General features: G+C 39.9%; 3 protein-coding genes and 1 long non-coding RNA gene across 36 annotated transcripts in view; 1 reads left to right on the top strand and 3 right to left on the bottom strand.

Annotated features, from left to right (window-relative positions):
- septin3 (septin 3) overlaps window positions 1–9674 on the bottom strand; it is a 14839-nt gene extending 5165 nt beyond the window's left edge. The window contains exons 1-5 of one of the 6 annotated variants that reach the window (XR_015844638.1): window positions 9501–9674; window positions 8107–8370; window positions 6576–6856; window positions 5415–6214; window positions 973–1114 (exon numbers count right to left, since the gene is read on the bottom strand). Coding sequence is in view for 3 of the 6 variants with exons in the window: in XM_088302543.1 (XP_088158669.1) it covers window positions 710–1114; window positions 5425–5434 (415 nt within the window). In the remaining 3 variants the exon portion in view is untranslated. Of the gene's footprint in view, window positions 1–709; window positions 1115–3824; window positions 5346–5414; window positions 6215–6575; window positions 6857–8106; window positions 8371–9500 lie in introns of those variants that run through there. The other 5 variants (XR_015844636.1, XR_015844637.1, XM_088302543.1 and 2 more) reach the window with 5 other exon arrangements.
- On the top strand, window positions 5575–24745 carry mb (myoglobin). 26 transcript variants are annotated; one of them, XM_088302555.1, is made up of 10 exons: window positions 5575–5636; window positions 6068–6212; window positions 6532–6736; window positions 8198–8293; window positions 11102–11229; window positions 12367–12454; window positions 20441–20584; window positions 23603–23709; window positions 23796–24015; window positions 24415–24745. In XM_088302555.1, exons 7-10 carry the CDS (start codon window positions 20543–20545, stop codon window positions 24553–24555), a joined length of 510 nt encoding a protein of 169 aa, XP_088158681.1. In that variant the 5' UTR covers window positions 5575–5636; window positions 6068–6212; window positions 6532–6736; window positions 8198–8293; window positions 11102–11229; window positions 12367–12454; window positions 20441–20542; the 3' UTR covers window positions 24556–24745. The 26 variants fall into 26 exon arrangements, 25 of the variants coding, with proteins under 25 accessions (XP_088158681.1, XP_088158680.1, XP_088158692.1 ...); XM_088302554.1 differs by having other exon boundaries at window positions 6068–6235; XM_088302566.1 differs by lacking the exons at window positions 6532–6736; window positions 11102–11229 and adding an exon at window positions 16774–17054.
- On the bottom strand, window positions 10433–12497 carry LOC148332278 (uncharacterized). Its single transcript, XR_015844641.1, has 2 exons — window positions 11800–12497; window positions 10433–11326 (listed from the first exon to the last, which is right to left on the bottom strand). It is a non-coding gene; the product is annotated as an uncharacterized LOC148332278 (long non-coding RNA).
- serhl (serine hydrolase like) lies at window positions 14204–21714 on the bottom strand. Of its 3 annotated transcripts, XR_015844639.1 has the most exons (14): window positions 21462–21714; window positions 21060–21197; window positions 20409–20522; window positions 20108–20149; window positions 20008–20027; window positions 19830–19904; window positions 18966–19072; window positions 18812–18891; window positions 18687–18721; window positions 18529–18605; window positions 18342–18429; window positions 16772–16908; window positions 15476–15660; window positions 14204–15365 (listed from the first exon to the last, which is right to left on the bottom strand). XR_015844639.1 is itself a non-coding variant. In XM_088302546.1 (13 exons), exons 1-13 carry the CDS (start codon window positions 21529–21531, stop codon window positions 15654–15656), a joined length of 990 nt encoding a protein of 329 aa, XP_088158672.1. In that variant the 5' UTR covers window positions 21532–21714; the 3' UTR covers window positions 14204–15653. The 3 variants fall into 3 exon arrangements, 2 of the variants coding, with proteins under 2 accessions (XP_088158672.1, XP_088158674.1); XM_088302546.1 differs by having other exon boundaries at window positions 14204–15660; XM_088302548.1 differs by lacking the exons at window positions 14204–15365; window positions 15476–15660 and having other exon boundaries at window positions 16640–16908.

Below are 24745 nucleotides of genomic sequence, written 5' to 3'. Positions count from 1 at the left end.
CTGATGACAAATGATTGCTGCAGTGCCGAGCGTTCTTGGAGGATTTACACTTGTGCTTGGGAGGTCAATCTCTTCACACAAAGGGTAAAAACTGTTCATCTTATCTTCTTTAATATAACTGTCACTTTACCCATATTGTACTGAGCAGCCTGGACAGAGTGGCATGTGTTGACAACAGCTACTTGGGAATAAATTCTAGTTCCAATTCTAGGTTTATTATCACATTTCACTAGTTTGTAATCAATTTTAAACGGACATATGGGTTCAGGTAAAATATATTTTTTCTTCTTTTAAGGAAAATTGTCAAGCGCATGTAAATTCGTTATTTTAATCATAAAACTGTTTTTAATTTTTTCTTTTAATTGTGCAGGTAAATTGCAATCAACACATTTTTATTAGTTAAAAACATACGGAACGATGTTAGACTTATTTGTATAATTTAAATAAATCAATCTCTTATTAATAAATCAATATCTTATTTATTTTAATAAATGAATATAAAAATACATGAAAATTAAACGAAAACAATTGTACCAATTTTAATACATAAATGGCTACATTATTGCAGCAGATATTATGACTCTTGAACTCTGGAACTTTCATGGCTTGCAGGCCACAGTTTGCCCACCTTAGGTTTAGATTTTCACTGTGCTGACGTCTCAAAAGCTTTTACGAAATCTCACGAGAGGCTCTTGACAGTCACACTCACCAACAACCATGATGTTAAAGTCAAAGCCCGTCTTCATTGTCTTCTTCCTCATCTGCTCGATGATGGTGTCGATCCCGATGTAGCCCAGCAGAGTGGACCCCCCGCTGGTGCTGTTGGAAATGCTGTGACCATGCCCACCAATGTGGGCTGCAGCATGACCTGCACCGTGGCTAACATTGTGGCCCACACCGTGACTAACGGCATGAGAGGCCCCGTGGCTCGGGCCGTGACTCCCGATGGGCACCGGGATGGCACTGGGAGGTGGAGCGGTAACTCCGCCGAGGCCTCCCATGCCCGGACCTTGAGGAGGGAAGGGGCTGGAGGGGGAAGGAGCGCCCACATTGGGGGGCTTAGCAGGGACCGCCGGTTTGGGTCTCACTTCTGGAGGAACTATGTCTGACATGTCTGGAGAGGAAAGAGAAATAAAAGATAAGTCTTCATCCAGGAAGTCTGTCTATCACATGTGTAAGAAGTAGGTCAGTTGAAGAGCTGGGTCGCCTGCTTTTTTCTCTCTTCAGCTGGGTCACTTCTTCTTTCAAAACCAGAGATGAGCAAAGTAAGGCTGGTGGGCCAGAATTGGCCAGCTCTGTTCTTCAATCCGACCCAATGAGCGTTTATTTTTTTCAAGAGTAGAAGGACCGTCATATTTGTTCAATGAGTTGTTGAAGTAATTTATCTTGTTTTTTTTATAAAATGGATCTTGTCATTGTGCTAACGGATTTATAGCAAGTAGTAAATTATTAGAAAACTATTTTCATTACATGTAAAAATGATTATGAAATTTAAATTAAGTTAAAATCAAGAATGATTTTTTTCATTATTTTTTGTACTACTTAGGCTAATTGAAATTAATGAATTCATTTTTTGCATTCATCGTTCTTATTAAATAATTTGAGGGAATTGTTGGTGATATTTATTTTATAAAATGTATTGTAATGCATTTTAAAATGCAGTTAATCACAGCAATCAAACAATTTTAATTTATGTAAATATAAATGTTTTTTAATTGAAACAATCTATTTTACTGGACATACAAATTTTCATTTTTGTATTTTACTTCATCCAAAAATGATTTGGCCCATCTGTTCAATTTCAACATCCAATATGGCCCTTGAGCAAAAAAGCTGTTAGACATGAGAAAACCGATCCAAGAGTTACTTCTCACTTGTTGTCTACACCAAATATAAATGTGATGTAAAAATCAATAAGCACATTTTTTTACAAGCATCTCAATGATGAGCTAGTCCTTGCAGGCTACCTCAGGCTCACCGGTACCACGTTGGTGACCCCTGAACTAAATGTATCCATCCATTTTCTATTTCGATACCCCCTTGTCCTCATTTGAGTCATAGGTGAGCTAGATTCCATCTGACTTTGAACAAACTATGGCGTGCACCCGGCACTGGTCACTAGCCAACTGCAGGGCACATAGAGATTAAGGCACCAATGTAATTTATTGCTAACATTGTTATCAGGAGTGACAAAGATTTGCCTGTCAAATTTAAAGAGCTTACAGGTGACAAGGCAGGATTTGCCAATGGCCTGTGGCTCAGGCTCTGCTCTTGATAAGACGACAGCCCACATTCAGAACCAAACTAAGCTGACAATAATTATAGTGGTGTTCCACTTGAAAATTATTTGTCTCATTAGATAGTACAGTGTACTGGTCAGCATTGCTGCATCACACCTAGGAGGTTCTGGGTTTGAATTGCAGGCTGCCTTGTGTGGGTAAATGTCAACAAAGTAATATTCAGCCCACCCGTGACTCTAAAGAGGACAAGCAGGAAAAAAATGGATGGATGTTGAGACAAGCTACAGCTGCCTCAAATAATCATGAAGATAGTTAATTGCTTAGCAAACTCTGACCTATATTTTGCATTATTTTTAGCAGGTTTGATCATCTAAAGGTGAAGAACATTTAACATTCATTGTCCTTCCTAATTAGGCTATGACTGATAATCTAGTACAACACAGAACATGTGCATGTTTTGTTTTGGGAATAGGCGAGGGGGCAGGCTCTGGAATACTGTGTAGAAACCCACACAAGTTTGAGCCTCACGGAGAGGTAGACACGCTAACTGCTCGGTAACCGTGCTGCCCTACTTTCATTAGAATATGGCATGGGCAAATAAAAAGTGAGCTATGGATTGCTGAGTAAGCAAATTGCAACACAATGATATTTGGGGAATAAAAATTCTCCTGAAAGATATTTCAGATGACTTTTGTTATTATTCCAAGTGAATACAACACAATTACTTGAAAATTAGCATTTTTTTCTTGCAATCAGAAATTGTGAAAATCATATTGAAAATGTCTTATGTTAATTTTCCAATTGCATAAAACGCAACTACTGCCTTTTTTTGTCTGGACACGCCGGTAAAAGTGCAGAGGTCATGTCATTAAAAAGCATTGAAATATTTGACCCACGGTCGCTGATAATACATAAAAATAAAACGATTCAGAATTTAGTGAGGAACAAAGTGAAATGCATCCTCTCATTTTACCCAGACACTCATATAAATGTTTAAATACGCAGATAAGGGTGACTGTAAAACCACTTGAGGTTCTAAAAAAACACGTGTGTCCGGGCTGGAATCAAGCAGTGCTAACAGATGGTAAATAATAACAACATATAAAAGACAAGTGAGGTCCGAGCCTGCAGGCTTTGTGCACATGAGCTGCCTGTTTCTGTCGGGCTTCCATTCAGTGCAGCTTGGTCCACACGAAACAGGTCACCCCGGCTGTCACTACACATTTGACGACATGCACAAGCCATGCAGTGCACTGCGCTGCCATTTGGCACACATGCATGCGCACTGTCACAGCAGCGCATGCTGAGACGTATAAGAGCGAGTCGCCACATGATGCTGATGAAGGGAATGAGAGCGAATAGGTGAAAATTGCCACCGGCTTCTTTTTATTAAACACACCGTTCTATGTGTGAGGTTAGTAATAAAAGAAAAGATGACGTTTAGTGCCTTGTCTTCCGGTTCTATACAACAAAATCCTATACAGCCTGTGTCGGGCCCTATTGTCTCTCGCGGAGGAAAAGCAAGACGGTGAGCGGCTAATAGAAGCCACGCGCAGCGATGCTAACAACGGCTTCGTCACTAACCTGTAGACGCGAGGACGTCTTTTCGGCAGGCCTAATGTCGCCTAATTTTAACAAAATAGCTTCTGACACGGCGGTAGCGAGATGAGCAGATTGTTCTGGGTGCCTCTCCTCCTCCTCTCCTCTGGCTTCCTTCCCTCCCTCCTTTTCTTTTCCTCCGTTACTAAGGCGACACGAGTGGAAAGAGGGCGTGGGACGATGCGGTGCGCATGCGCAATACAACCACACCTCAAAGGGATACTTCAACCAGACATTTTCGATATGGCTTAGCCTTAATTGGGGATGGGTGCTTGGTGGTTTGGTTGTCTTGACAAACGCAGGACACCTATGGACTAACATCAACTGACCAATTTTAGTCTTCAGTGAACCAAACATGCATATTTTCTAAACGTGAGAGGAAGCTAGCATGGGGACACCACACATCAGGGTCAAGATTTGAACGTACTTGTAATTAAATAAAATAAAAAACAAACAAACACTTAATACAGTGGTGAAATGCGATTAATCAGTTGAACGACCATGGTGCTGCTGTTACTGGCATGCCTGCTTTGGCCACTTGAGGGCGGTATAACACACAGCTGCATTGACTTTATTGAAACGTCTCGACGTCCTCAGTTTATCAATTCAGCCCTATTATGATTATTATTATTAATATTATTATTATTATGAAGAAGAATATACGTGACCTAGCATAAAACTGATAGTTTTGGGCAAATTTAGGGATATAATATTTATATATATGTACATTTGCTGAAGGGACATTAAAAACATCGTCTCACACCTTCCAATTACACATAATCAAAACTGACTCAGGTGGACTGTGCTCAGAGAAACGATTGTCTAAAATTTTTGCTAACAGATTTAGTTCTGCCCCTGGCCACCACACTCCATTGGGTGTTGATTTGCAAAGCCCTGTGGAGGTAACCTGAACACGGTTGCACCAAGATATGGTGAAGGAGTGCAATCTCATATGGTATTTGAATTTGGCTTTACAGATTTCTCGAACAAGTTTCACACAACTTAACCTGAAAGTAAAACTACCTATGGACCATGTTTGAAACACTTTAAAAAATTAAAATATAGCTGCAAAGTTAACGCATTAATTTTGATAAAACGAAAGAACACGCATTGGTTTTTTTTTTTTTATTGGCTCTTTTTCCTTTAGCTTACTTGTTCAGCCATCTGGTTGAAGTTTTCGTCAAAATATATATAAAAAAATAGTTTGCAAATTATGCTACATGGTCTGTTTATTTGCATTACTTTAGCAGCGTTTGAATAAAATATGTAAAATACTTTATTTTATTCATCAAATAATTGACCGATTGAGTTATTGAAAATAAAATTTACAGTAAATTTTGGTCAAATCTATCATTTTACATATATGCATTTAAAGGTTTTGTGCATCTATTTGATAAAATTGGTTCACTGTAACTGAATTATTGATAAATAAACAAATTAGAATATTTACACCACTATTAAAAGGAAGATCTTTTAAGAAAAAAATTACCTCAACCTAAATGATGTTTAAAAAATGTGGCCCATTTTACCACAAATGTTCATAAAACTACATTAAAGTGCAGTTGTGTACATCACCTCAACGCACGTTTTCTCATCCTTCTTCCTTGGTGATTCTCCTTCACATATTTGTGCGCCACATTGAAACACTGCGCTAACCAATGTTTTCTTTAATCAACATGCCTGCAACTGTACTGATAAGCAGCACCATCTGAGTCTGATCACACACCCCCAACACCCTGAGGTGGCCTTCAGTTCTCTCTCGACTGCGCCATACTCACCCTCATATACAGAATCTGGGTAAGAAATGCTGACGTAATATGGATCCTCTGGTCCCTTCCCTGGAAGACTAGTGCTTTTTGAGAATTCGGGTACAGACTGCCTGTCAAAAAGCTCCTTGTCGATGTTTAAGGGAGGTTGTCGGAATTTGGTGGCAGATTCAAGACGGTAGGCTCCTTTTAGAAAGTCACTCACTTCGCTGACATTTGGTGATGCGACTCCAGTGTGCGAGACAGGAGATGTTTGCACGGGATGCACCAGACATGTCTTAAATTTTGTTCCTCTGGATGTCCTCCAGGGAGCGGGTGTTATTCCAACATTGTCTCTGGGTTGACAGCCATGTTTCTTATCAACCTCAACATCTGTCCAAGGCTTCGACCAGAGTCTTTGCTTCTCTATGGATTTAACATTGGCCGATGTGTTGGAGAATGTACTTTTAATATCTTCTTCAGGATGCCATCCGAGTTGAGCGATGCAGGAATCCTCTATGCAGCACGTTGACCAGGCCTCAGACTTCTCAGGAGTCATCTGTCCATCTGCTTGGGTCTCGGATTGCATTTTTTCATATCCAGGCTGAGGATAATGCTGCAAAAACAGGTCTTAAAGAAACACGATAAAAAGTAATGAAATGAGGAATTTATCAATTTTAATTAATTTCAAAATGATTTGTCAATGTGGCTTGGCAAATGTTTTTACACGAATACAGCTTACTTTAAACTAAAAATATTAAAATCTAAACTAAGTGTAATTATAATAGTGATAAAAGCTCACAAACAAGTTCTAGTTCTTTTCTCAAATACAGGCGGAGGAGGACAAGAACAAACTGGGATAAATAAAAAATGATAAAAGTAAAAATAAGTTTTAGTTTTTGCTCTCAGAAGTGACCCTCTCTTTTTGTTTTTTTTTGTATTTGTAGTCTTAGGGGACGTTGCACATCAATTGAAATTAGTCCATGTGTACCTTTATGGGAAAAGTCCAGCAACGCTTTCTGATCAAGGCGATCCCGCCTGGCTTGAGATTCAGTGTGGCCCAATAATGCATCGGGAACGCAGGGTTGCAGTGGAAGACTCGGTTTTAGATGAAGACGATCAGAAGCAGAGACGTTCCTTTTTGGAGAAAAGGTGATGGAGGTTTTTGCAGGATGTTTTACAGTTATTTCTCTGTCATTATTCTGTAGATGCTGGCAGTGTTTACTCCAAAGACGACACGTAGATGAACTAGCAGGTCCAAAACATGTGGAGCTGGAGAGAGGGGTGAAAAATGTTAAAAGGGGATGGACAGCACACAGCTGCACCACGTACATAATTTGGAGCAGTTCAGAATGAGGCTAATTAACATAATAAATATTGTTCATCCATGACTTGGTAGGCTGGGCGAACATTCTGACGCAAGCTACTTTTAAGCTACTTTTTGTCCATGTGCCACACGTGCCACGCTTTCTTGTCACAAAAGAGTTAAGATACCAGGTACGACTGAATATGCATGAAATTAACAAAAATAAATAAACATTGTACAGCGATTCCCCATCTATTGCAGGGGATACGTCACAGACCATCATTGCAATCAATGAAATAAATATTCTATGAAATACCGCCTTACAAAGCACTTCGCAGGATTTTGAGTTTCTAATCGCTACTGCCACTTGCGGCCAAAAAATGAATCTGCACACTGGTTTCTACACACACACGAACATGGATTTCCACTTTTTTTGTCTTCTTCAGAGAAACTGTGAGTGACTGGGTTGTGCCAGACGGCAGTCTCCTCTGAGGAAATGTAGAATCCATTATGGCGAAATAATAGCTTTTGGTCGTGACTCTGTGAGACAACGACGAGAACGCGCATGACGTCACATAAGCAGAAATTGGCCAGGAAATTCGAACCCGATTCCATTCTGAAAATTATTTTCCAGAGGCTCATAGAATACTCATTGTGAACAGTAACAGTGTTAATCTGCTATTTATTAAGACGTGAGAGTCATAAATGTTCAAATAAAAAGGCGATTGTATTATGCGTCAAAACCTTGCCGAGTGCAAATTTAAGACTAGAGACCGATCCCTTTACGCGTTTACGGTAAACAAATCACGTTTTTCCACCAAACTACTAAATTTAGCATCTATTAATATACACCAATAATCATGACCAAAGATGTACATAGTAAAATGAACTTACATCCGTTGCCATTGCTTAAAAGACAAGCTTTGCAGCGAATGACATTCAATAATTTTCAAAAGAAACTAGGCTATGATGAAAACATCCATTTTTTTTCAACCTAACGAACGTATCATCTCTCTGATTTAACTTCTTGCTCTTTCAAATTTACAGCGCCTCAGTGTAAATTGTGTGCTGCACTCTTGTGGTCAGGAGTGGGATTACAACGTCACGGGTCACGAAAATAAAAGTTTTAACCGCTTACACACGCACGGAAGCAGGACTGCGAATTTGAGGGGATTGCCGGAATTGTTTTTTTTTTCATGCTCCATTGTTCTTTTACCTGTCAGCACCAGAGTTCTTCTTTTGATTTCTCTCATCGGTGACACCCTCGAGTCTAAACGAAGGCATTTCAATTCCTTTCCTTTTGACAGGAGCAGATAAAGGAGCCGATGAACAGTGAGGAGGATGAAGAAGATGAGGATGATCTTTGGCTTGTTTGGAGGACGCCGACAGTCGGGGGATTAAAGGTGAGAGACGGTCAAATATGCTCATTCTTCTTTTGCTTGCTGCTTCTCACGTTGGGGAAATGAGATCAGAGTGCAACCTGGTGAAGGATTAGATTAAGAAACATTTGTAGAAGGCTTGCAATTCCTTCTGGAAAAATAGGCCAGGAGGAAAAAAAACCTAATTTAGGTGTACCAATATAGACCCATCCATGCATTTATTTTTAGAGACAGACCAGCATTTACACTTACAACCACACAGTCAATAAGTACCGATTGCAGTGTTGTCAGGCGAGTATAATACCCCATCAGAAATAGATGTCATTGTTAAAATGGAACATTAACATTAATTTGTGATTGCAAGAGTTACAATCAACTCAGTTTTATATATACAGCAATTTAAGACCAACTGCAGCAACAATAAAATGCTATACATATATACAAATCCAATAGGTTTTCGAGTTTGTTACTTTTGATCTTTTTCTATTCCTTAATTACATTATAATAGTTGATCTATAAGCTAATAAATCAAGGACTGCGTTTCTGATATATGACCAGGTGCAGGTCGTATTACTTGACCGGATCGACGTCGCTGTTCTGATTTAAAGAAACGGTTACGTAGTACTTCATTGGAAGAATAAGTGATTTGGCAGCAACGCTATGATGAGTGAATAAAAACAAATAACACTGCAAAAACATTTTTTTGTTAACGGATTTAAGTAAAAAAAAAAATCCTTTATTAAAACTAAAACTGCAGCTTATGTTTATAAAACTAACATCTGTCATTTTCATTTTTGATTTCATACATGAGCCTTTGCGGTTCATTTTAAATGCATTTACATCAGTATTGCTGTTCATCCTAACAGAAAGAAGTACAGAGTTGTATGAGAATTTAAGTTTACCAGTACTTTACTACTATTTTGTGACCTTTTATTTTTAACTTGCATTTGAAAAATACATCATCTTAAAAAAAACTAAAACTAATACAAAAAACAATAAAAACACTAAAAACAAGGATTTTTGAAAAAGTCAAAACTAATAAGAACTTACCAACCTGCGCTAACAGCTTGTTAAAACTAACAGAATAAAAAAAAATAAAAACAGTAAAAACTAAATAAAAACTAACTATAAAGAAATAGCAAAAACCAATACAACTATGTATCAGTATTTAAACAGAATACAAGCCACACATTTGAGACAAGAACAAAAAGTGATTAATAAGTACACTAACCTGCACATAGAGTTTGTTGTCTGTTTTTGCCAGACTTGAGTGAGTAAAGGAGCCAAACAGCATGACGAGGAAGGACACAGTGGGCGTCGTGGGCGGACGGGCGCCATTCTCGTGATTCCTGCTCACTGAGGCTGCACTGTTGTTTCGCACCCACACCGCATCCTTGCTCTGAGCTCTGTCCTGCTCTTGACATCGCATCACACATACTCATCACCACTACAGATGATACTTTTTTTTTTATGTGAAAAGATAAGGAAGCACACGATAGTGGAGTGACTCAACCACAGTCAGTACAACGAAAGATCGCTGAGGTTGCCATTTCCTGTGATCTATTAACATACATCTGTTGCTTTTCCTAATCACATATTGTACCACAATCATGACTACACGGTGGAACAAACCATCTCCAGCACAGGTGTCAAACTCCAGCCCTGGAGGGCCGCATTCCTGCATGGGTTCCATCTCCCCCGGCTGCAACAAACCAGATTCAAATGAGCAGGATACTTATCAGGCTTCTTCAGAGCTTGCTGATGAGCTGATCATTTGAATCAGGTGTGTTGCAGCCGGTAGAGACTGAAAGCATGCAGGAAAGCGGCCCTCCTGGCACTGGAGTTTGATACTTGTGCTGTCGATGTTTTTTTGCGACCGTGGAGTAGTGACTGTAGTACAATATATGACCACCTGAATAATTCAATGCATTTACAGCAGGGGTGGGCAAACTCTTGGGCTGAGGCGCCCAATTTTATTTTGAAAACTGATAGATGGACCAAGTCCTTCATAGATAAAGTTGAAGGGGGAAAAAAGTCAACATTTTGTTTTTTAAAAATATTAAAATATGTTTAATTAATGTGTATTTGGAATTAGTATATATATATATATATATATATATAAATATATATATGTATACAGAGAGAGAGAGAGAGAACGAGAGAGAGAGTTGTATTTTTTTATTCTTTCTACATAAGAAACATTTTTATTAGGTATGAAATTTTGTATTTAATGACTGTACATACATGTTTAACACTTGCAATTGAACGAGTGAAATGAACCTTTCTACAATCTTAAATTTTATTGAGAAGTATCTGCATTTGAATATGACGCCCCCCCCCAAAACAACAAAACAAAACAGAGAGCTGTGTTCTATGTGCAAACAAATCTGTAAAGCAGTGGTCGATGGGTGTAAAAATAAAATTCTAGATCTGAACAGATATGCAGTTACCCGATGTGTCACTTGAACAATACGAAATACGAATACATAAGTCAACACCATTACAGAGTACGCTTGAAATGGTAGCCAAAATACAAAAACAACAGCACATGTTAAAAACTGGTACAGGTGGCCAATGGCACAAAATTTGACATCAAGCCTCTCAAAGGCCAACATGCCCCTCCACAATCTCGTTCTGGCATCATTTACTGTAAAACCTGCTTCACTTTGGTCTTATACACCCCAAGGGAAAAAGAAAATATGCTTGAGATCAGAGAAAAGTTGATGTGATGGGATAAGGCTTATCAGATCATCCCTCCTCCTTCCATTGTCGAAGCCCCCCTCTGCCCTCCCATGGAATCATATGAGCGCATCTGTGTCATCATCTCTGCAGTTTACGCTGGCCACCAGCGGGCGATGCCTGGCGCTTTTGTTGCTCCACATGTGTGTGTCGTGCAGTCCGGGCTCCAAGAAGTACAGGCATGCTCCGAAGCCCGCCAGTACCAGGACTGAAACCAGCAGGTAGAGTGGCACAAACCAGTCCAAGAACAACCACGACATCGCTGGGGGGTTTCGGAGGTGTGGCAAATCCGATATGGATGAGGAGGAAGGAAGCGGTCTTGATGTTGGGAGAGAGGAAAGAAGAGAAAGACTAGAGTTATTCTGTTGTCCGAAAAGAGTAATGAAATTATCATGTGTTTTCTAATGAGGATAATAGAATTAGCATTTTATAGTTCTACTTTATAAACACAAAAACTAACAACATAATTCATCAGTTAAATCAATTAAACAATTTGTGAATCATGATTTAGTGCAACTCATATCCTGCACGTTTTTGATGTTTCATTCCTCTAACACACCTGATTAAAATGATCAAGATCGTTATCAGGCTAAATTGAGGTTCTACTCTCTTGAGAGAGTCACACATGTGTCGTCAAATATGTTCCCACAAATCTTAGCCATGCGCAATTTAACACTGAGAAGAGGACGAGACACGTAACATGCATGTACTCATTTCATATGGTAAAAATCAGTTCCGCGCTCTTTCCCGACATCCTTCAAACAACAGCGACCGAACACACCAGCGCTCACCTGTGCACACAGCTGGACCAGCGCGTGAAGGTGTGCGACTCGAGTCCTCAATTAAAGCCGTCCACACGGGGCGAGACGTTCCTTCGCAGCTCTCCGAGTGTCACGCAAACAGAAATGAAGTCCAAAAAGATGACAGGTGCTCTCCGAGAAGCACAGGAGACAGATGCTGCATGCAGCTTCATCCTCCGAGCTCATGCCTCTGACGTTCAAAGGAGGGCTGGGTTGCTATGACAACACCCCTGCTCATGGCAGTGAGGAAGGAGGGAGTAGGAGGGTAACTTATATAACTATCATCTTTTGTGTGTGTGTGTGGGAGGAGACGGGTGCAAGCCCTTCAGATGTCTTCGGCTTGCCACGTAAAATCAATTCCACTCAATTTAACACCCAGGGCCAACACGCAGTTTCTGTGACACAAAGCAGGAGCAGGGTGGTAGGCGGCTGTCATATGGACGATGTCTGAAAGCGGCCGCAATGATGTTTAAGAGGAAAAGCTGATTTATTGTTATTGCTCACAAGAAAAAGAAAATACAAAAGCTCAGCACTAACAAGTTTGGTGTCTATTTTTAGCCTCTGGAGATTCATAAAAAAGGAACCAGATGACGGGAAGGTCATCACGATGACATTTACAAGAAAGAAATGATGTGACACTTTTAAGGTAAGAAGAAAGGCGTGCTTTCTTCAGCATCTTAATGTTCTAAAATGCCAAGCACTTTTTAAAAGGCCACTGTAAAGCAGCAGCTTTACAGATGCCGTGTCGGCTCCGCAAGTGAGGTAGGTTTTAGTACGCGTTTGGTCATTTACGCCCACGGTATATTTCCCCTCATATTTCCTCATGTTTACAAATTGCAAATGATAATGATGAGTCACATTTTAAGCAGATGTTTACATTACAACCAAACTTTACTGTTCTGGCTGCAAAGTTGAACAGTAAAAACAAAATTTTTTGTCTCTTGATCAGTTTTCACTTAGACTGTCTTGGGTTAGCAGCTCCCAAGACATAAAACGCTTTCTTCGCTAAATTGGTATAACGGTAGCATCTGCTTTTATTTATGAATGCATCAACTCGTGGGTACAATTGAAAAGCTGACCTGACGCTGACTTGTTATAGACAGTCAGTCTGTAACAGTGGCCGCATATTCAAAATAAAAATATTATCATGGCTTTTTGCTTGAGTTTGAAAACATTGTATAGTCCATTGAAATCAGGATGCACACCGGTGACCAGTCATATGTTTTTTTTCTGCAATAATCCTCCACCCGAAAAGCGCTGTAACAATTATGTGACCAGAGCTGGGCACTTGCACCTTTTTGCTGGTCAGTCGCCGCCCTCAGGCAATTTTTGTCGTTTCCCTGTTTCGCACGTAGGTTCATCTCACGCACGAGGGTCGTTTCGTGGGCCGGACTAAAATCAACTTCCGGCCTTTGTTAATCAAACCATTTTTTAAAAATTTGTCAATCCTCGCCCCAAAAAATGCCAGAGGGCCAGACCGTTCCGCTCCAGAGACCGACTGCCCAGCTCAGTATGTGACGTAAAACAGGAGCAGACCTCCACAGTGGACACAATTGTGTCACAAAAGCTTCTGGGACTTGGAAATGTCACTTTATGCCAGGTGTGGGCAAACTACGGCCCGGGGGCCACATGTGGCCCGTTAAATGTTTAAATCCGGCCCGCCGAACATTAAAAAAATACATTAATAAACCTTGTTAATGTTTTATTTTCTAAATACTGCTGTGTTTTTGTTGTAACGCGTTTGTTCACTTTCATTTTAAATTAAATGTATTTTTTTTTTCTCCGATGAGGTGAGGTGACCAAAACACTCCATCCATCTGCTCCTGCTCCGGCCCCTCTGTCAAATTTTAGAACCCATTGTGGCCCACCAATCAAAAAAGTTTGCCCACCGCTGCTTTATGCAGTTAATTCTGGTTAGAAACAGTATTATAGAGTATGATGTGTTTTGGTCATATGGCAGCGTACTCGCCATAATCCCGGTTTGGATGTCATTAGCTAGTGTAACTAATGAAGTGCCCAGTGTACCCCAACTGAAAACAAAACTACTGTATAAAAGAAGCTTGTATGCGTGATGGTGTCTCCAGCCTCCAAAGTGTGGCTGAGAACAAAAAGACACTTGGCCTGTTGGGGCCCAAATGTTACGCTTCATTTTTAAAAAGAGATGAACAGCGACTCGCAGAATGAAGCCGCCGGTCTCTGGGGAGGTAAAGACAAATCCTGCCAAAAGAGATGCACAGCCAGCACAAGAGGGCAAAGGAAGTGAGATTATTTCCTGGGAGAGGACGAGAGGAGATAAAAACAAATTCATCCATTTCACATTTTATGAGCATCTCCATGGAGAGCTACGTTCAACCCAAAGCCATCACCGCAAACGAAAAGATGCCGCCGACAAAAATGATGACACATCAGTATGCCTGATTTTATTTCATTTTCACTACTTCAGCACTCTGCAATTTAGCCCAAAGTGTTCCACATAATAGGATGATTGCTTCTGCCAAAGAACTTGATTATAATTCACTGCTCACTGCAGAAGAACAACACTTCTCAAATGCAAACATTTGTCTTACAAATTCATCAATTAAACAAATTCCCCACTCATCACAATAGATGTTATACCTTGCACTGCTGTATGTTCAAGACACCTATCAAATGCATCTGTTTATAGTGTAATACAAATAAAAAAAAAGGTTTCTCCAAAGAATATGGCACATTTTACGATACAAAATAAAAAGATATGTATACACAAACCGGCTGCACGATGGCCTCACAGTGCAGAGGTCGTGGGTTTGAGTCTGGCTTCGGCATTCCTGTGTGGAGTTTGCATGTTCTCCCCGGGGCCTGCGTGGGTTTCCTCCCACATTCCAAAAACATGCATGGCAAGCCGATTGGACACTCGGAATTGCCCCTAGGTGTGAGTGTGAGCGCAGATGGTTGTTTGTCTATGTTTGCCCTGCGATTGGCTGGCAACCAACTCAGGGCGTACCCTGCCTACTGCCCGATGACTGCTGAGATAGGCTCCAGCGACCCTTGTGAGGAGAAGCGGTACAGGTAATAGATGGATAAACAAAGCTTGAAAGTAAAGTGACGAACATGTAGACCAGAGAAGAGATAAGAACACAGATCTTCTCAAATGTGAGGAAGACATTCTAACCACTAGTCCACAATGCTGTTTTTTTTTTTTTTTTAAGGCAATACCAAAAAAAAAATTGCCATGTGCTTTGACAGAATGAAACTGAAGGGTTTTTTGAACCTACAATTTTAAATAAATCTAACGACAAATACTTCAGAATATGCTCAAATCTGATCTTGGCCCACACGGCCTCTAAAATAAAAAATGTTCTTGCTTTTATTATTAAAAAAAAAAAAAGAAAAGACCGACTATTTGAAGATTATCAGATAATTTGAAGAGTGATTTTAACTTTGACTCACAGTTACTTCCGCCATCTTAAAATCTTAACATATTATTGTAATGAAAAATGTTCGAGTTCACTCTAGCACACAAACTACAATTCCTTGTTGAGTTCTGAGGGCAAACTTTTATGACCTTACCTGAAACACTTGATGTCAAATCATTCAAACAGAACGCAGCAAAATAAAAGAGAAAGTTCAAAGATTGGTTGAGCATTCCAACCAGCATGGACCCTGACATTTCAAACTGCTTTCTCACCTGAAACAAGGAAATGAGCACGGAGCTGAGTCACATTGAAACATGAGAGATTAACGAGAGAAAAGACACAATTAGGAGAGAAGCTCTACATCCTGCTTTGTTTTCTAATTGATTGCAGCTCAAATGACATCCCAGTGGCTTACGACGGATTGGATGTGATGAAAACCCAGTGGTTCGCTTAACACCTGAGGAAGGTGTGAAAAAAGCAGTGTCAGCATGAAAGCGGGTGGACTATTTAAATGTCATCAGTGCGGTCAGTGCGTGCTTCGTTTCCCTCACCCAGGCTGCGACCCAAACATTTTTCCACGGAGACCTGTTACGGGATATTATTGCTAGAGTAAAATGGACCCATCGTGGATGTACCCGCATGTCGAAAATGTTGCCTTAAAAGTGAAATGCTTTCTATTCAGGTAGTATATTTCGGCACTTATGTGCTTTTCCAAACTAATTACCGCCAATCAAGCCACATATGTCAAATTAAAGAACGCGTCTTTAATCTAAAATGCATCCTTTTCATTCATTCCAAGATCAACATACTTTAGAATTATTTTTTTTTCAGGCATTTTTGTGTTGATACAAGGAAGGTTTTTCATTTAAATAGCAAACCAAAAACAAAACTCCTCAAAAGCATTGGAACATTTAACAGCAGCTTTTAAAGGCTCGTAAGGTGAGAGAAGCAGATTTCAAGGCTGCAAAAATGCTTGCGATGCAAATTAGAAATCCTCCACAGACCAGAGCAGCCAGACCACCTTACTAATATGCAGCCCCTGAGCCGCTGTGGTGCTGCTGCTTTCCTCTGCTAGTTGCCTTTTGATTTATTCATGCAACCTCTGAAATATTAATGGCAGGAGACTTCAAAGTCAGTGATTTAAAGGGTTGCTCAACGGCACCGGGGTAGCACGTGACATTGCAACCGCTGGTCTGATGCTACACGAGTCGACTGGCTAGAGCCCCTCCGCAAAAAAAAAAGAAAAATGAAGTCAACAGCCTGAAAGAAACACAAACATCACCAGACATGAAGAGGCTGCTTCCCATATCGACTGTAGCTGAAGACCCTGTAATGTGAAACTATGTTTTTCCCAGAGTGTCAGGAAGAGTATGTATATGGAATTTTACCCTGACAGTAGCATAAATGGTTTCGTAACAAGAAAACGTGCCACAAAAGGCAACAACACATTCACATTTATTACAACTATGAAGAATGGTTCACTGCAATTAACATGGCAACTTGGAGACGAGCAATACGGATGTTGAAATGAGCGGTGTCATTAATGTGTGCGATATGCTCTTCCTTACAGCTTCGTAGTGAGTCCGTCCGCTTTAATTGTCGACGATAAGACTTTGCTCTGGAGGAATTCACACACTGACGGAGCAACCACTTCGGGGTTGTTCAGATGGACGTGATGGCCGCCGGGTACCTTCACCACCGAGTGCTGTATGAAAGGAAACAAGCGACAAGTCAAGGAAACATCAAGATGCGCCTCTTTTCCCCACTGATGGGACTCCACCGTCGAGCGTATTTCGCTGAGCTGCGTAGCATCAGCCTCCTCATTAGCACAACTTGACCACGTTCAATTATGTAGGTCACTTGATGAAATATTCAGAATGCTGCTTTCGAATGTCTGCAGCGGCTGTCTATTTGGATGCCTCCGAGAACGCGCTAATGTCTGTCTGTCTGTCAGTATTTCGGCCTGTTCACGTTAATGCTGGCTTTATGGTGTTCTGTCATTTTCTCTCCATTTGGTCAGTCTGTGGGCCCTCTCTGACTTCCAACTGAACGGTCAGTTGGTTTGTCTGTCTGTTTGACTGTCACAAGTTCTTTCTGTGAGCCTGACTGTTGCTTTGATTCAACATATTTACTTCCGTAAGGACGGGGCCACATGATAGGGCTGCTAGATTATGAAAAATATATTAATTACGATTATATTAGTCATAATTGAAATCACAATTATTCAAACATTTTTTTTTGGGGGGGAGGGACAACCAGAAAATATTTGTTTTAAATCTTACCAATGGTAAAACAAATCAAATTCTATGAAATACTATAATTATGAAAGTTCCTTTTGGACTGGATTGTTTATAAAATAGTTATTTAAAAAAAAAAAAAAAAAAGGTGCAAATGTATCCATTTTTGTCTTGTTTCCTTGCATAAAGAAACTATATACAATAAATTTAACTTACACTTATAAATTGCCTTAGAACTGTTGTAACATTTAACTCATTCACTGCCATTGACGAGTATAGCAGTCAAAAATTGCATTCATTTTACCTGGGCTAATAATTAATTAGTTTTAAATAAACAGTTTCAATAGAAGGCTCAAATTTTAAACTCAACTAGAGCAGTGCTGGTCACTTGAGCCTTTTTTGCCTGTCAGTCCCCAGCCCTCCGGCCGCAATCTCAGTACGGTTCCGGCCTCAACCCACCGGGCTTATTCATAAAACTTGGGCATGAGTGTCACATTATGGACACGTTACGATCACACATTAGAAGTGGAATTTGTTTTTCTGATGTGAACGAGTACATAAAAAAAATCCAATTCAACAAAAAAATCTGAATTGGGCAGCATGGCCTGCAGTGTGAACGTAGCCTTAGTCTGACTAACTGGTGGTCAATTGGTTTGCTCTTCTGTCAGAATGTCGGTACGTGTCTGTTGTTCTGTATGGATTGCTGTCAGCAGTTGAGGCTGTCAGTGGGCCTGCCCATTGGTCATTCAATTGTTCAGTCTGTCATTCATTTAGACGTTTGGTCTGCTCTCTGCATCTGTTTGGTCCATTTGTCGGTCTGACAGCCTCACTCTGTCTGTACCATTATCCGCTATAAATATAACAGAAGCTATAAGCACACCTACTCTATGAACACACTTACATTTTTGTGTCTATACCCCTGCAGAAGCGGCGATGTAAATTTCTTTTGGTCTCGCTCTGCAAATATTTTCTCAAAGCCTTCATCCGCACTGGGGGGGGAAAAAAAGATGAGCTGTAGAATTCCAATGCTGAAGTGGAGCAGTAGAGCGCATCCATTATTTTATGTGGCAGATAAATTAATAACTCACAGAACCACCAGAACAGAGGCTTGTATCCTGGAGAGCAGCTCCAGACTCTGCTCCAAGCTGATACGAGCTATGTTTTTCTTCATGGAAAAAAAAACCAAAAAAACTAATTGTTCGTGCATGTGATATTTTGGAGACGAAAACGTACAACTGGAACCTACCAAATTGATACGGAAGTCACGTGAGAAGACAACTCCTACACGACAGGATCACAATGAATTTACATAAGAAAAGAAATGGGATTATTACGAATGAGGAGCATGAGAGCAGAGATGTGAAAACAAACCTCCTTCAACTTGGACGAGTCCACGTTCTAAAAGGTTGCCCACAGACGCCTCGGTTAGGGTTGGATTTGCTGCAAACAGCCTGACACAAAAAGAAAGAAAATCAATAGACTGATGCTAAATAGTGTCGTTTTAAAGACAAAAACTAAGACGTACCTCTCAACGGCTTTCTCATGAGTGTAAACTCGCTCAGTCTTTTCAGGCTTATTTTCAAACTGAAGCATTTCATCCATCCCCTGCCGCATTATTTTAGGAATCTCTTTCTGTAAACAAGACTGTATTGTGAGACGTCAGTGTTCTGTGTGGAATCACGGTGAATTTCATCATTTAAAGTCATCCAAAACTCTGTAACCACAATTACAAATTATTTTGTGGAAAAAAAACATTTCTGAACCTTACATTTTTTGTTGGGTGCTGGTTTGGTTTTAGCATAGTAACACCACTGAGATTGTATTCCTGAACCAACTGCAGTTTTTCTCTTTGCATGTGAGGACATTTTTTTCAGGGATTAAATAAATTATTTAGGAGAACAGTTGACTTTCAAAACAGAAGGTACAAAAATAGCAACTGCAAATTAATGCTCAGTAAGAAGAGGCATAAACAGGCAATGGCTTGGTAAAGATGAGTTTAGAGTTTAGGTTGAGTCTTAAAAAGATCTAGTTGTCTATTGATTCAAAGCTCATGCGAGATGATCTCACCCAAGGCTAATATGTTAACGAGCTTTTACGGCATGTTTTTAGTTGCGGTAAATACAAATATTGATATAAGCTTAACCATGTTCAAACAGCACTCAAGGTCATACAAACAATTTTAAAAAAAATAATCTGGATGTTCTGAACAACAACCGGTTTGAAATAAGATTTAAAATGAATAATGCACTTCATTGAAAATATAGCAATACGCTCTGAATAGTCTAAAAATGTGATGAGAATCAATTGTGACCACTAGAAAAGTGACAAGGAACTGTAATTCGAAAACAGCGGGGTTCATGGGAAAGAGAAATCAGTCTTTCAAGTTTACCAGATCAGTGGGTAAGAATCCATAAGAGTCCAGCAATACACAAGCTTCCACCATCTCAGGGAAAAGAGCACTGAACTGCATCAAAAACAAGGTGGATCAAAGTCAGCACTGATTACGACGACTGTCAAATGGCGGCTAAAAATAATGAGAGGTGAAACAACACACTTGTGCGACTTACCATTCCAGCAATATTACCCCCTTGAAAAAAAGATGCAGATGTTGACGTTTACCAAGGAGCAAAACGCAAATAGATATGACTACTGCAAGGCTATGCTCACCCATACTGTGGCCCAGGATGGAGAATCTGCGCCAGCGGAGGGCTGTGGGAGTTAATTTCACAGATCATCAGGCAGCTACTGCATCTCATCGCAAAAGTACACATCACATTGGCTTTACTTGTCATAGAACGTCAGGCTTGCGAGCACCGATGGACAATACGATGGAAATCAATAAGGGGCTTTGTTTATTTTATGTTTTTGCTAATCAGCCTGTATTGAATGATAGCAAGAACATTCAAATCTGATTAACACAACAATATGCTATCAAAGCAAACAAAATTTGAACAAAAAATGTACTTACTGTCAACAACTCTGTGAATATCTGCCAGATAGGAAGTAAAGGTGTAAAAGACGCCAGGGGGACGATGCGAGGACAGACCGTGACCTGCAAGGTCCACCGCCACATATCTGCACTCTGACAGGAAGAAACGAGAGATGGCTGAGAAACGGACAGCTAATGATATGGCACAGTATCTTGTACTCTATTTTTTTTTCTTAAATTTATAGGTAGTTTAAAAGATCCCCACCATCTCCAAATGCATGTTTACAAAACTGAACAAAAACTGGTGTTTTTATATGTTGCCATAATTTTGCTAGAATAATATGCACTTAAATATTATAAATCCCTGAAAATCGCCTTTCAAAAGCAGTTATTTATCTGTACTCATGTAATATAGGGTCTCACAATTTCCTGGGCACACACGGCCTGATTTGATATGCGCACCAAAATATTTTGCAGGATAAAGCATGAGAAATAGCCACCACCACCTGAGTGAGTGAATATTTAAAGGGATAATCTGGCCGAGATGGTCCATTTTTCAACAACAATCTCAATTTATGTATCATTCTTTTTATCGCATACATTGCTTTGCCTCGTTTGGATTACGATTATTTTTTGCGCAAACAACAGTAACATATTTTATACGTATGTGGATACGATATTTTTATTTACCTTTAGGTAGAAGGGGAATAAGAGTGTTGAAGCTACCACAGTTGTCAGCCCAGCCATGCAGGCACAGCACAGGACGGCCATGATCAGGACCCCAGATTTTCCCTCTGATCTCTCCCCAGGGGACTGGTACGGACAGTTCTGAGGAGTCCAGGGGTGTAGCACAGGAGAACATGATCTGATATAGCTGACATAACTATACATGTATATCAAGCAATGATGTCGAATGAGGTTTAAAGGTTACGTTAAACATACAATATTTTGTCAAATGAATTACTTAGCACCCCTCATAGTTCTTTTCAGTTGGTCGATTATATAATTAGACTGTTTATAATGGCACTTGTACAGTACAAAATAAAACACAAATGAAACAGTCATTCAATGGGAAAAAAAGTAACATGTTACCCGTTTGGTTCATTGGAGCGGTGGACAGGTTTCTGACGTTTTTCAAAACTCGTATCATCGAAGAACGCATGCAGTTCTACCATTTACTTTAAAGCTTAAATTACTTTAGACGTTTGGATTACATGTATCAAAACGAAAACAAGAGATAAATGTCAACTTTTCCCGAGGAGTGGTTTGGTTTTCCGGGTTTGTTATTTCACGTGATTAAAACAGAAGAAGCGGTTGGTCAAGCACGGATGTTGAGACTCCGGCGTGACCAATCACCGTTCAGAGAAGGAGGGGTTCACCTTTAGTCTCAAATGCAGTGATTCTCAAACTTTTTCCACTGAATATCTTCAAACATGTTTTCGCTCTCCAAGATGAACCATAATGAATGAGAAAATGTTTTTGTTACGAAAATATATTATTAGAGGGACAGCAAACCCAAAACGACAAAACTTTGTCTTTTTTATGTGCAATCAACTGTTGTTTACTCAAATCAAATGTGTACTATATATAAAAATATATAGGTTTAAAACATGGAATCTACTCTACCCTTCTATTAATGCACTTTTTCCCACCAATTCGAGGTCACGTCAAGGGTGCAGAATTTTCCTTTTTAAATTGGGAAACCCAGACTTCCCTCTCCGTAGCCACTTCTTCCAGATTTCGAGCTTCTCATCAAATCAAATAGGCCGGTCGTATCCGGAATCTTGACCTTTCGGCTCGTGACCATCGGTGAGGGTATGAATGTAGATCGACTGGGAAATCAAGAGCTTCATCTTTTGGCTCAACTCCTCACCACGACAGATACGGTGATCTCACTGTTGATATACGGATCCATCCTCCTCCTCGCGTTACACTTATATTTATTTTTTTATTGGACCAATACACTTCCGTATTATTGTATACATATTTTAAAACAAATAAGAAATAATAAAGAATTAGATATCAAGAAACAAATGTTTTCGGCTGCAACATATATTTGATAGATATTAAGGGAAAAATATTCTCAATCTGCCTTTGCCTTTAAAAAAGATAATTTTGAATGATATTATTGGAGGTCTCACAAAAATCTCAATGAAAAGCACATTGAAAAAAAAACCGCTTAGGTTGTGTCTTGCTGTCACAATTGAGCACTAATATTTAAACTATTTACTACTTTATTTCATCGTCATTGAAGATCATGCAAACGTGGCTATGCACTTGCCTGTTGGGCTGCTTTTTCTTTATCTGGCGCTCGAATTAACAGTGAAATGCTCCAAGTTTGGGATCCAATTAACAGCAGCATTAGACCTTGAGTGGTGGGGGGTTGTAAATCAATGCTGCATTCTGCTTTTTTGGGGGGGCGGGGGGGGGGGACTTTGAAGCGTTGCTCTTCTGTAGTTCAACCGTCAGTGTGGCGATATTACAACACACGCATTTACACTCTGTAGTTTGATTGTTTATCACCCTGCTAATGATCCTGTTTATAGATTCCTGAGTGGCGTGGCGTCGAGGTGTTGAAACCGTTTGGAGAGAGGTGCGAGTAGGGGCTGGGATATTTTGGTGATGGAACAGAGGGAGGGAATCTATATAAGGTTAAGTGTGGAAGAGGTCATTCCAAGAAGAATTGGATAACGTAGGATCATTTATATTTTCACAGGTAGGTTTTACCAGCTTCATTTTAATATTAGAAAGTTGAATTTTATCGCTGTAGCGTTTGTCTTGTATTTTTTAAAATAGGTTTCAAGTTATTAATTTTTTTTTCCGACAAAAAAAAATCGAGTGTAGAGCAAAATCTCTTATCAGCTTTCGTCAGTGCTGTCACAATACAAAAGAAAAACACAACACTCTGCCCAAGAGGCTAAAAAAAAAAGCAAAATTGTTCAAGTTGAATTTTATTGTCTCAAGTTAAGGAAATAAGATTGAATGGGAATTTGGGGGTTAAAAATTAAACATGCCGGTGTTTTAAGAACAGGCCACACAATGCAGCTGCATTGAGGTCAAAGCTTAGGTAATATATTCATAATGGCTTTCATGCAACGCTTATGGCTGCTGGCCATTAAATGTAATCCTGGAACAAAAGGATAATAGTCGTGGTTTTTCTCCTCTTTTCCCTTTGAATTTCCCTCCAATTAGCTTTGTATTCCCCAGTGTTCTCTAATCTTCTCCCCACACAGTTTCCTCAAACATATCCTTCAGTCATGGCTGACTTTGACACAATTCTGAAGTTTTGGGCTCCAGTGGAGGCGGACTTGAACACATACGGAGGTCTGGTTCTAACTCGGTCAGTTGCTTTTGGGCTAAGATGCAGTTCAAGAGAAAAAGGGTTAATCGATGAACGCCAGTAATCCGAGTACTTTCTCTTTGCAGTTTATTCATTGAGCACCCTGAGACGCAGAAACTGTTCCCTAAGTTTGCAGGAATCGCCCAAGACAACCTGGCCGGAAACGCGTCCGTTTCTGCTCACGGTGCCACAGTACTTAAGAAACTGGGGGAGCTGCTGAAAGCAAAAGGCGATCACGCCGGCATCCTCAAACCTTTGTCCAAGACCCATGCCACAAAACACAAGATAGCCCTTGTCAATTACAAGGTCAACTTGAAATATGTTCCAGGACTGGTGGCACAACCCAACATTCTCTGCCATGCTTTCATGCACTCCAGAATGATTATTCAGTGCAGCTTAATTGTCACAGAACTACAAAACAGACCCTCTTTCGCTAAAGAGCTATAAAATAAATAAATAAATAAATTAAAAAACTGCACAGAGCCAGGCCAGTTAAGTAGGAAGGAACTGTCAGATGCTCAGGCAATGCAAAGCCCTAATTTACTCTGCAACATCTCAATTCGAGCACTGAATGAAGCAAACGTTGCAGAATCTCTATGCTGTTTGGGTTGAAAATCAATTAGTGACACGAGTCCTGGAATTTTTCTGACACGTCTCGTAGTTCTCTCAATGCATCATCTTATTGGCTGTTTGTCTCTTTTACAGCTGATCACAGAAATCATTGTGAAGGTTTTGGAGGAGAAGGCAGGACTGGACAGCGCTGGGACGCAGGCTTTGAATAATGTGATGGATGTCGTCATTGCTGATATTGATGCCGACTACAAAGAGTTGGGCTTTGTTGGCTGATGTTAGCTTGCAGAACAAATTATGGCTGTTTGAAAATTTGAAGAATATGGAGAAAAATAGATTAAATGCATTAATATAGAACATCCAGTTGATTGAATAGCAATTGCACAAAATTATGATACATAGAATGATTTTCTTTACGTGTGTGTGCATGTTAGTGATTGATCAAAAATAAAAATGAGTAAATAAA

The sequence above is a fragment of the Idiotropiscis lumnitzeri genome, chromosome 8, assembly GCF_059441095.1.
Source record: "Idiotropiscis lumnitzeri isolate Australia: NSW breed Sydney's pygmy pipehorse chromosome 8, RoL_Ilum_1.0, whole genome shotgun sequence".
NCBI lineage: Eukaryota > Metazoa > Chordata > Actinopteri > Syngnathiformes > Syngnathidae > Idiotropiscis > Idiotropiscis lumnitzeri.
This window is presented reverse-complemented; position numbering and strand designations above follow the sequence as displayed.

Bases quoted from the DNA above. Each gene is read 5' to 3' on its own strand.
- mb (XM_088302569.1), top strand. From the start codon at position 20,543: ATGGCTGAGAAACGGACAGCTAATGATATGGCACAGTATCTT. The intron at 20,585-23,602 runs GTACTCTATTTT...CTCCCCACACAG, and splicing joins ATGATATGGCACAGTATCTT to TTTCCTCAAACATATCCTTC. The intron at 24,016-24,414 runs GTCAACTTGAAA...TCTCTTTTACAG, and splicing joins TAGCCCTTGTCAATTACAAG to CTGATCACAGAAATCATTGT.
- serhl (XM_088302546.1), bottom strand. From the start codon at position 21,531: ATGCGTTCTTCGATGATACGAGTTTTGAAAAACGTCAGAAACCTGTCC. The intron at 20,523-21,059 runs GTAAATAAAAAT...TCTTCCTGTCAG, and splicing joins TATTCCCCTTCTACCTAAAG to AGTGCAGATATGTGGCGGTG. The intron at 18,722-18,811 runs GTTTGTTTTCAC...CCTGTCGTGTAG, and splicing joins ACTCGTCCAAGTTGAAGGAG to GAGTTGTCTTCTCACGTGAC.